Source organism: Tinamus guttatus, unplaced genomic scaffold (assembly GCF_059628265.1).
Source record: "Tinamus guttatus ecotype Peru unplaced genomic scaffold, ASM5962826v1 Tinamus_guttatus_pri_ptg000033l, whole genome shotgun sequence".
Classification (NCBI taxonomy): domain Eukaryota; kingdom Metazoa; phylum Chordata; class Aves; order Tinamiformes; family Tinamidae; genus Tinamus; species Tinamus guttatus.
The window spans coordinates 6,885,441-6,897,471 of NW_028288567.1; the positions used below are offsets into that span (position 1 = coordinate 6,885,441).

At 47.9% G+C, this 12,031-nt stretch overlaps 1 protein-coding gene across 1 annotated transcript in view; it reads right to left on the minus strand.

The window, feature by feature from the left end:
* Window positions 1–46: 46 nt before the first annotated feature.
* The window catches only part of CDC42BPA (CDC42 binding protein kinase alpha), a 155,345-nt gene continuing 143,360 nt past the window's right edge, over window positions 47–12,031 (minus strand). The window contains exons 34-38 of the mRNA XM_088532756.1: window positions 11,579–11,702; window positions 10,182–10,299; window positions 2,058–2,175; window positions 1,314–1,471; window positions 47–496 (exon numbers count right to left, since the gene is read on the minus strand). Of these exons, the coding sequence (XP_088388882.1) occupies window positions 365–496; window positions 1,314–1,471; window positions 2,058–2,175; window positions 10,182–10,299; window positions 11,579–11,702 (650 nt within the window). The 3' untranslated portion in view covers window positions 47–364. The remainder of the gene's footprint in view (window positions 497–1,313; window positions 1,472–2,057; window positions 2,176–10,181; window positions 10,300–11,578; window positions 11,703–12,031) is intronic.

The window sequence follows — 12,031 nt, forward strand, 5'->3', positions numbered from 1 at the left end:
GTCTACTTAGGCTACTTTTTGGGGAGTGGAGAGTGGGATAAATAGATCTTTAAAAATGAAAGCAGCTGTAATCACAAAAAATGAACCCAATGCTAATACAAATCTACAGCATCTGATATTTACCAGCACCCTAGCATTGCTCTTTGCTGCTGTTAGGTCTGGGGAAGGGGGGGGGTGAGGCGGTGCTGAATGGTGCTGGAGATGGCCAGCTCTTCCCTTCCTCTCTATCCCACTCCCCGCTCACGCTCAGCAAGGGAAGGGGGAGGGTTAGGATGATGAAGGTGAGAACTGGGGCAAGTGGAGGAGACAGCCATGGGGACATTAAGCTGCTGTGATGTCAAATCTGAGTGCGGAATGAAGCAGTTCATGAGTCCCAACTCACGTGGTCAGAGCTCTCCAAGGAGAGGCTCTTGGTCTTATGAGGCGACACCGGGCTGGGAGGGCTGCTGAGGTTGGAGCTGTTGGATGCAGTGGAGTGTCTTGGAGAGTCAGAGTCCTGCAGTCCGAATACACAGAGCGACACCAGTGAGAACCGGGCGGCCAACGCCCAGTGTCTCAACAACCGCCGACACGACGGGAAAGCCTGAACTTACTTTGCTCGTGTCCAAAAACCCTGAGGAATTTTCTTTACTGAGAATGTCTGGGTGGGGGCAGAAGGAGAGAAAGCTGCCAAATCGCTCCATTTGGGCTGGCAGAACCGCGGCTCACCCTGGAGTGGCCCCTGCATGGGCCCTGCATGTTACTGAGCGCTGCGCTAAGAGGCTGCGACCGCAGCTCACTGGGGAGGCTCCACGGCCCCTGCCTCTTTCAGCCTTGCGTCAGGGATGCTCCTCCACTGAGCGCGGGAGCCACCACAGTCTAGGCTGCATCACAGCCACCCTCGTATGTCACTGCAAGGATATGAATTCAAAGCGTCCTAACTCACACTTGCTTTCCAGCTTCAACCAGAATCTGTTCTGTACCGTGAGAAGCTGTTGTGATTTCTAAATCTTCTCATTCCTTCCTAAGAAAATGGGCTGGGACAGTTTTGCTAGCCAACATCATACTGAATCCTCCTACATGAAATGTTCTTGGGTGGAAGGACTGAGCTCAGCAGTGGACTGAGCGCATGTCCTCGGACCGTGTTCCTGCCATAGTGGGGATTTGTTTGCAAAGCACAGACACGATCAACTTATGGACAGTTTCTAAGTGAAATAATGATAATTCCCAGACTTGCAGCCAGCCAGGTCGCTACGCCCCCAAGTCCACCCCAGCATTTAACCTCCTGTTTTATCAACATGCTTCGGCTTCTTCCTCCTCCCGCTGTCACTCACCTCTCGCTCGTAGTCCCTTGCGGGCGTGTCGCTACCTTGGTCCAGACCACCGGAGGATAAGGAGCCGTCCGATGGTGATGCCATGGGCTGGCGCTTCGCTCCGTAGCTGCCTCCCGAAAACTCCCTCCGCAGAGCGCTGCCATTCTGCGCCGCTGACCCTGCAACGCACAGAGGGATCAGCCACTCGGGCAGATCTAGGCAAGGTGCTAGAGACCCGTTAGCGGTTTCTCTGCTTAGTTGGGTTTCCTGAGCCGCTGCATTGTGGCTCGCAGGCCGGATGGGCTTTCATCTTGCCTGCTGCCAGGTGCTGCTTCCTGAGGGATTCTCCAGCCCCCCCGGCATGTCAGCACTAGCAGCTGTTACCCCACACAGCAGAGCAACTTCCGCATCAGCTCTGCCGAGCCTGCAGGCTGCTGCTCTCCTGGGCAGCAAGGGGAACTGCCACATCCAGCCCCGCGGCCTTCAGAACCACGTTAATAACAAGGGAGCTCAGGAACGACTTACCACTGACTTAAATTACGCAAGCAGCAACTAAGTAGCCCCAGTGGCAAGAATATCAATTCTCATCTCCCTTTCTCCTTGGGAACCAACTCCCAAAGGACATGGCTGCTAACTTACATGTTCCTTCAAAAGCAAGATTAAAATGCTGTCCTTTTCCCGAGGGGAACACAGACAGTGCTAATTACATGTGGAAGCACAGGAAGCCCCTGGCTCAAGCCTGGCGTGGATCTGCTAGGCACTTACTTGCCGCCAAGCCGCTGCTGGCGCTCATGGACCGCCCCGGCTCCGTGCGGGCCTTGGTGATCGAAGGGATGCTGACGGAGCTGCTGAACATGGTGCGGCTCTCCTGTGGCCGCAGGCTCTGCAAGGCAGACACATGCGATACACACGGACACGCCAGGCGCCTGCTGGCCGGCTGCCCGCCTGGCCCCGGCGCCACCAGCGCCCTGGCCTGCCGCAGCAGGTCAGCACTGCTGTCAACACAAATCCTGCAGTTCAGCGCAGAGACCAGAAGCACACACAGCATGACAGTGAATGCTGAATTATATGGACATATGCAGACAACTGAAAGAATATTATTTCTAATAGCTGAAAATTTCCCTTGAAAGGATGGTTTCCCAGCCTACCTGGGTTGTTGCAGATGTACTGTGGGCACATGCTTCCAAGTAAGTATTGCCTTAACACTTCCCTCTTTGATGTATATCTAGCTTTATACAATAATCCTGTCAGTCCCTAGTGCCTGCAGACTTATGTGCACATACTGGACCAATCTGTATTTCAATTACTTATGTAATTCCAAAGGTATTAAAAGCAAGTGCCTTTACCCTGCTTCTGACACGGTTGGCAATACTAAGTCAATAGCACCAACTGGAATTACGTTTCGAGAACCTTTACAGATGCAGAAGATGAAAACTGCATGTAGCTCTGAGCATTGCTTGATTTCCTGTTTGCAAAACACCCGCAATAACTGCTAACTTCTTCCTATTTATAATTTCACCATTTGTCGCTTTCAGATAAAGTAGTCAAAGAAAGTTTTCAATTCTGATATTGAAATTTCAAAGTTCAACAAAGATTGCAGCTCTCCCCAAGGTGTTCTCAGAGAAACCTTCCAATGCACCAGTCTCTGCAGCATCCTGGGACCCTAGGCCTGAAAAACACACAGTTCACTATGGCCCATATTTTATTCAACTAAAACATTTAACTATATCCTTAGATCTGGAGCAATTCTCCAGCCCCTGCGTACCTGTGTGCTGGGACCATCTCCAGGGAACATGAAGGCTGTGCAGTCCTTGCTCCCCACTGTTACCAACACGCTGTCAAGCCCATACTGCAATAGGAACTCTGCTGTTTGAGAGCAATGGGCTAGAAATGGTGATTTTTTAAATATGCAATAAGTAAGAATTATAATTCCGCCTGCTGCTTTCAAATCTCTCTCAAACACCAACACAAAACAATCAGAGACCATATCAATGAAAAAGTGCTATTTAACTCTCCCCTGATCCATTGCTGCATGACTCTCAACTTGGATTTATATCTGAAGGCTTTAAAGGTCTAAAAGTCCACGTAATTCCAGTTTCCCAAAAGCAAACCTCTCCCTGCTCTTTCTTTTAGAAGTAACACAGTCCTGTGCCGGAAACGCGGGTGCTTTGGAGCAGGACCCCTGGCACAGGATACGCGCAAGATGTGGAGCGGGAGTCCAGGGAAAACTAAGTGTTGGTTATAGAGGTAGTTACAAAGCAGCAGAACGCAGCGAGTTAAAAGGAAAAGGCAAATGGCTGAATCCTGGCCTGCCTTCACTGTTAGGAGAAACAAACCCCTCTTCAGAAGAGCCAAACCCTCATGTTAAAGGTTTATTTTTCAACTCCCCTCCTGACTGCAGGCTATTCCAGTCGCAGTACCCAGGGGCGGCAGCAGCACGAGCCCTAACCCTCCCTGGGGGCCAGGGAGCACAGGCTGGCGCTCTCCTCCTGCAAGCCCAAACCTCTGCTGCTCGGAGGAGCTGATGGACAGAGCCCCTCGCCCCGAGGCTGCCCCGTCCCCCCTCATGTGCGCACCTGGGGACACTCCTTCCCTGCCGCTGTGGCAGTAGGATGAAGGATGCTCCTGCTTGCAGACCTGGCATCATTCTCCCTTGAAACCACCCGGGGTCAATAGTTTCCAAGGGCCATGGGCAGCACCAGCAGCCTCTCCACTAGGGCGAAAGGCCTCAACCCTGAGGCACCAACCACTGCTACCTGCATCGACCTGCAGATTCCTGGCGTTCTTCCCGCAGAGCTGTCCTGTCCGGCCACGGCATGGCACGCAGCGACGAGGCCTAGCAGCTATCTGGGGGCCTCTGTCCATATGACTCTATTACCATAAGCCCCAGCAGCCCCTGGGTACTCAGACCTGGATGCCCAGGACAGTCACAACTGTACGAATGCAGGAAGGGGAAAAGACCATCTCCATGCCCCAAATGGTGCAGGCCAACTGGCAGGACAGCGTCAGCACTTAGTCTTACCTCAGTGTGTGCTGAAGAGCACCAGCATTCAGAGTGCCTACACCACTGAGTCCCCGTTACCTTTAACTTTTGTTCTTCTCGCTTGTGCACATGCTGCCTGCGTTTATTCTGTCCTAGGACCTGCCTGGGCACACCTTGGTCCTTGCGTCAAAGCCTTTTTGTCCCTCACAATGGCCTGAATGCCCCATGGCAGCTCTACCCCAGAGACTTTCTCCTGCCACAACCTGGTACTCAGCACCCTGCCCTGCTGCTGTGAGATGAGCCCTGAGGGACTTGTTATGTAAAATACCCGCTCCCTTCCTGGGAATTAAAGCAGCTCTTCTCCCAGCCCAAGGTTCAGCCCACTTATCTCAGGCTCTTTGCTCCCCAAGAGCCGATACATCCACTGCTTGAGGCATCGAGGCCACCGGGAGCTGCGCTGGTGGCAGCAGCAAGTGCTGGCGGGGGCTGCTGCCACTGTGTTAGTCAGGCCCACGGAACACCCCGGAACAGCACATGGGTTAGTAGGGCAGCTCCTACCCGCAGGGCTGGGCAGGCGCGGCGCGCAGGTCGCTCGCGCAACAGGAATTTTTCAGCCGAATTGACAGTCATATGGTAGACGTGCTCGAAGTCGCTCGGAGAGGAGACGAAGCCGGCGCCGGGCTGAGGGACCTGGGAAGGGGAGCGTCGCTGTCGAAGACAATGGGGAGAGAGACAACCATGCAGGGCGGCCGCCGGGATAGGGAGAACAAACCAAACGCTGAACTCGTTGGGAATCGGTTCTAGTGTTTATTGTCGTCTGGTATTTCAGGGAGCGCTGCGGCGGCGCCGTACAGAGTCAGGGGCGCCATTCCCTGCCTTGAGGAGCTTACAATCTAGGACAGACGCACACGGGGGTGTGGGACGAGGCGGGATGAGGTGCACGACAGACAAAGACCACAGGGGGCTTCCCTCTGCGATTCATGCGCTCGGCGATGCCGCCCCAGTCTGTCACCCGTACAACAAACAACGAGTATTTCTGACGAGGGGACAGCATCTCAGCAGGATGGGGTCACATGTGGGGTGGGAAGGTGAATGGGGGGTGGTGGGAAACTGGGACAAGATTTGCTTGGCCACAGACGGGCAATGCGAGGCCTGTGTCCTTCTGCAGGACTCGCGCGCCTCTGCTGCTGGGCAGGCAGGGGAACCCACGCGGGCCAGCAAACCACAGCACCTTCTTCAATTCCTTTTCTAATTTCTAAATCTTTCCTCCTCCCCTTGAGCTGAGCAGCATTAGAAACAATAGGACTCGTTGTACAAATTCAGCTTCCTCCTGTGGCAGACCTAAGGCACTATGTTTTGTATGTGGAGCCTGGCAGTTTGGAGGAGGTCGCAGCCCAATGCACGCTGTAAAACATTCTCCCTGCTCTCTTCATCTCCCTCAGCTGCTAAAATTCAACTTTTTCTTTTTGTTAAATTCCCTGGTATTATGAGGCTTTGCATGTTAACCAGAACATCAGTCACCACACTATGGCATGTAAGACATAATATGTTACATTGTTCCTATTGAGTTGTACAAGAACCACCCTCCCAGTAATGGTCCTGAACAGAAAAGTGCACGTTGATGCTGTCTGCTGGCAACAGCGATGCTGCGGCAGAGCCAGCTACATCCTGAAAGCCAACGAGGGAGAAAAAGGATGCCCAAACCACCAACCAAACAGCAGTGGGTAGGCCAACTGCAGCCTGTAAAGACACGTAGCCAGCATTCCTGAGTGCGAGAAAGCCACCATGTGTTGGCGTTTCTAAAGGAGCCCTTCGTGGGTCACACTCCGCTGTCAGATGCATGTGTGGGGTTCCCCACATTTACTTTAAGTAAATGTGTAAGTATTCACTGAGTCTGAAAGTTTCTCATTTGAAACAAGCAAAGCCTCACAGGTAATTGGTCATGAAAATATAATGGTTCATGTATGATGAAGTCAAACTGAAGCATAATGTTCAAGTATAACGGCAGGCAGGACTAGCTTTTGTATGGAAAATGCTTAAGCATGCAGAATAGGAAAGCAAGATCGATCCTGTCCACGTGGTGCACACAGAGCGGTGGTCTGTGCTGCAGTTCCAGAATTCACATCTTCGCTACAAAGGAGCGTCCACGATAAAGTGGCTTCAAGGGACAAGAGGGCAGAAGGGAGGCCAGACTGTGTGGCCAGTTAATTGGTGACAGGCTGCTAGGGAAGAAAAACACGTCAATAAATAAGTTTGGGGATATACTAATAGGAACGATTCTAAATTTACAAAACAAGACAGTCACCCAGAATTAGTATCCCCATCAGTAAAATACAGACAGGCATTGATTAACATATAGGCTGTGGTAAGAGCAGGTAAGATCTTCTGACTTTGGCTTTGCTGCAGTTCACACAGTTGCTGCTCAAAGCCAGACCCCTGTGCAATGGCAAGGCATGAAGGAAGGGAGGCTGCAAACGTGCAGCCCTGAAAACGTATAACCTTTAAAATCTTCTTTCAACCTCATTTGACGCTGCGCCTGGGGCAGGTTCCCTCTGTGCCAGCACAGGGCTCCGCTGTCTGTTGGCAGCCTGTCAATCACCACAGACACCCCTCACCCTGCGGACTCCCGAGCACAGTGTCTCTCCAGGGGCGGGCGTCTGAACGTGTCTGCGCCACAGGCCGGTTGGCGCCCAGGCTCAGACGTGCCTGCGCGGCAAAAGCCGCTTTCCCTGGTATGCGGCTGCATCAGCAAGTGCGTTCGCTGCAGAGAGGCAAGCTGCACGTACACAGGCATCGGTCTTGGACACACAGTACCAAAGAGACTTAAAACTCGCCACTGACCTGATTTTCATCTTGTACTTCTATAGCAAAAATAAAACTCCCTAAAGTCAATCTTTTAAAAGACAACTTTAAGAACAGTAGTGGACTAACAGGAAGCAAGAGGAAAAAAAAAAAGTCATTTGTTTACAAAGCTCATCCATGGAGAGAGAAGTTAGATACAGGCAACCGGAGCTGGTTATTAGCTTAGGACAATCTCATCCAATGCTAAGATTAAACTATCAATTCTCTATTAAAGCCTGTTCTTAAGGACCCTTCAGCCTACAGAGCAGGCTTTAAAAAACATACCGGCTTTAGGTAAAGTTCATGTGGATGAACAAATCCCTATTAGTAGATCTAGTGAAAGCTGAACTTGCTCAAATAAGAGTGAAAGAGGAAATAAATTCCAAATAAAAATGCCCAGTCCACTATTTTCATCCACTTTCTGCATTTCAGGATCTCCTAGAAAGAGAATATGGTTTCTAAAAGAGTTGGATGAAAACAGGCGAGGAAACATCTAGCCTTGCACTAGTTGTTCTCTCTAGCGGTAGCAGGGGTTAGACACAACACAGCACAGGCATTCACAAAGCGAAATGCTGTGATCTTTTCCCCTATTTCTTCCTAAGCAGAAACCTGAAGCAGAGGTGCCGGCTGCAGCATCACCACGCTGCACCAGGAAGCATGGTGCACCGTGGGGACAGGGCAGGGCCACAGCTCAGAGAGGCTTCGGAAGGGCAGCTATGGCCAGAGCGCTGCAGGGGCCCTGGGTGAGTGCCCACTACCTCCTGCCCTGGTTCCCACACACAGGGCGCTCTCTGCTCCCATCCTGCCTGTGATTCCATATTTACCTTCCTCATAAAACCGTACACTCGCTGCATAACATCCTGTGCATGTGAATCAGCACGCAGAACTCCTTTCCCCCTGCTTCTGTGCCCGAGCAAAGCAGGAGCCTGCTTGGAGTACATGAAATGGAGACCTTGTCAGGCAAAGGTCTTGCTGGGAATTGCTGGAAATGGAAAACCAGCCTGGACAGAAGGAGCATCCTCAAAAGAAAATGTATATCCTAGTGGCACCTTACACGTTCAAGTTCATACACTTTCTAGTCCCACTACTGATGCAGATCTCCTGTGTCTGTTCAGTTCACACCACAAATACAACCTGGTACTGCAGAACCTACCCAATAATAAACATCAAAATCACTCTTTCTGCAGTGATGTCTCCCTGGATCAAGATTGGTAACTACTGACAAAAATCAGTTTCTGATATTAACTTTAAAAACAAAGAGCAGTAGGGAAACAAGAGTGGAAATCAATTCTACATTATATTTTCTAGTGTTTTTTCCCCACCCATTTTACAAGAAAGCAATCTATGAATTTCTTTCAAAACATCATATTGATTGTTAAGAAGAACAATACCAGTCCTGCCTTTGAGCTAGTACAGAGCTTGTTTAATTGGAACAAATTTAAAACGAAAAGCCATTTAGAGGTGACATAATTTAAGCAATATCAATCCAGAAAATCCCCTTCTATAGATAATATCACTCCTCACTTCACGCTCGCCAGGTTTGGAGCTTGCTTAAGAATCCTTGCAGCTTTCAGTTCCCTTGCACTTTCAGCAACTGCTGGTGCACTGGAATGCAATGCCTTGCCCTGTCCTTAGCTGCAGCAGACTATTCTCCCTGCTCTAGAAAAACTAGAAATATTTTAAAGAATCCACCAGAAACAGAAAATTGAAAAAAGTTCTGATCTGCATCCTGCCTGGAAATTATCACTCCTCATTAAATAGTAGCCTTACAAATACTGACATGCAGGCACCAGCTTCCAGCTTCCCTTAGTTTTGTCTTGGGTTCTCCACAACCTTCGTGCTCTCTCTCTTGGTTATTTCTTCACACATTTCTAAACACACCACAAACGCACACCATTTTTTTGTTGCTCAATTTCACCAAATATATTTGTTGTAAGTAGGAGTCTCACACTACTCTAATACTGTGAAAGAAAATCCTTCCTGTGCGTACGCTGCTGTGTATGGAGCAGAAGAGCCCAAGTGCTCACGCACTGCGTGCAGACCGCCTGGCTAAGTGCAGCGTAAGGCCCCGCACGCGCTCTCCTCCAGCCTCACTGCTGCCTCCACCTAATTCTTCAGCTTAGACCAGCTGAGAGCATTTCTCACGGGCCCCCCTGCTTACTGCATTCTGCACAGACCACAAGTAATAGGAATGACCATTTCAGACCCCAGCAGGACTGGGCGGATGACATACACCTGCATCTCACAGTGGCATTCGCATCATCTCTTTGGCTTTCTTTAGAGATTTTCCTTATTTATCACCTTACGGATCACATCTAAGCCAACTTGGACTTAGCACAAAACAGAACACACAAACAAAATGTTCATTGTAGCTTGAGATAAGATGTATGAACACTCTCCTATGAGCAAAATATAATTTGGTCTGTAGCTCAGAAAAAAAAAAAAACTACCTTCAAAAGAGTCTACTTCCTAAGTAAGGCTTTGAGGTAAAAGAAGCATGTGTGTGCACTATTATATTTTGCATTTTCTTTTTTTTCCACTTTAAAAGGTTATTTTTATATACACTGAGACTAGTTAACCTGGAAAGAAAATAAAAAAAAATGTCTGTGGCAGGGATTAAATTTGAGTCCTACACATTGTAAAACTACTGCAGTTCCACTATCTGAGGAAAAGACGTCGTACAGAGGCCAAGTTAGAGCTAAAGGTAGGAAGGGAGGAAAGGAGCTGACCTTACAGTAATACAGTTTATGGAGAGAGGAATTTCTCCTTCTATTCCTGTGAAGACCCTAGGCCTAAATCCCCTAATAAACAATAACCACCATGCAGAGGCCAAACCGCCTTAAAAAACAGGAGGCACTTCTCCCCTGCAATTCTTAAGTGTCAAGCTGTCCTTTTAAATTTTATCACAAAAAGTACAACATGTTTAGCTCCATTTCCTCAGTTATAAAGCTTCTGTTATGAAATACATCAAAAACTCAGAATACACATTTAGAATAACATTTATCTGTCCTTCTCTTATTTACAGCCTCTGTTGCAGTCACTCTGCCATGCATTTCCTCACTTACCATTGGAAGGTCTTTGAGAATCTGTATACCATCTCCTGGACCCATATGTGCTATGTGGTTAAAATTAGTTGGGTTAGAAATTAATTTATTTCTCATTTCAGGATCTCGTAGCATTTCCCTGAAAAAGAAAATATATCATTTAAGTGTTTTGTTCAAAGTGAGAATGAGCATTTAATAAATAAGTACAGTTTTGATTACCGGTTTCTTCTAAATGGAAATTAATAATATGCAACGTTAACAGTGAAAACCCTCCCTATCAGCACTGCCCTGGGCAAACCCCCGGGCTGAAGAGAGGGTAGGAGGTCAGAATAGAAAAATGTTATATCGCAGGCTAAGACCCAATAATTACTAATACTCAGGGAATAAACAACCGCTGTGAGCTGATAAAAACCTCAGTGAGATGAACAAAAGCAGAACTAAATTGCGATGCTGCACTGCAAAGTGGAGATGAAAATGAAGGGCAAAATGTGAAAAGAGAATTAATACTACACTACCTGCCTCTCAGTCTGCGGTGGGGATTATAATAAAAGCTCTCCAAAATGGCAGGGATGCATTTCAGAACTTGCAGCAAAAAATATTCTAAAGACAGAACCACAAGCAGCTCAGAAAATACCAAGTTTTTGTCCTTGGGCCTTTAACTTCACTGCACACAGCTGTTACTTGTCTTAGCGCCAAAAAGAAAGGAAAGCAGAGATGAGCTGGTAGGAGCTTCAGTTCTTCAAGGTGTATTTTAGCAGGTAATCTTTAGCGAGTGACAGGAAGCACTCAATAGACACCCTAGGTGAACCTTTTAGTAGTGCTGACCTATTTTTATTGCCTTTCAGGAAAGTATTTTCAACCTGTTTATTGGAAATCTATCCTGCGGCTCAATCTCCCCTGCAGGTGAGTTTTCTGAGATTTATAGAGTGTTTATGTAGTTAAGAAATATATAAATCAAAAAAAAAAAAAAAAAAAAAAAAAAAACAGATGCCTGGGAATACTGCTGAGAGTAGAATTGCCCTAAAGAAAAGTAGAACCAGAGTCTGAAAGTAATTAATCCATATGCATAATTAGCAATGTAATCTCCTTTTGTAAAATGTTTATTATGGATCTTTATATACAGTCTAGTTGCACGCACATGTACCTATACACAGTATGTGAAGACATGCATTCCAAATCACAGCCTTTACACATAATTTATTTTAGTTAACGAGATTACTTGTGTATCCAATGCATATCCACATCCAGATTGGTATCAGCATAAATTATACATCACGGATTAACATGGCAGGGAAGACATGGGAAAATCTGGAAGGGGAATCGCAGAAAGCAGCAAGTAAAGCACTACACAGGCCTCAGTCACTGTCCTTCAGGGCCTACAGGCATGTACAGAGGACAAGTACGTGTTGAATACCAACCTCCTCTGCTGCATCCTCTCCTCCTCCGGCACTCGGAAGGAGTAGCGCCGCTTGTTGTTGATGTTGCGAACCATTTGCTTCCGGCTGTTGTCCGATGTCTCTGGAACTACCAATTCATCGCCCTCTGGAATCAACAGGAAAGCAATCCGGGGGATACTTTATTAGGCATTTAATAAAATTATTGCTTTTAAAAATACAAGCAAACAGAAGTAGTATAGGGGTTTATGTGACATTTCTGTATCTAAATCATTGGCGAGGGCTCTGTATAAGGGCACAAAGCTTCAGGATGCAAGCACTCAAGCAGAATACAAATGTAAGACGTCCTTAGTAGAAGAGGCACAGTGCATTGAGTCTCTGAAGGTGTCACACACACACGTTCATTTTCAAGCTCACATCCAGTAGTTTGGATGAACTGTGAAGAGCCTTACATTTTAGAAGCCTTTTTACATGGCA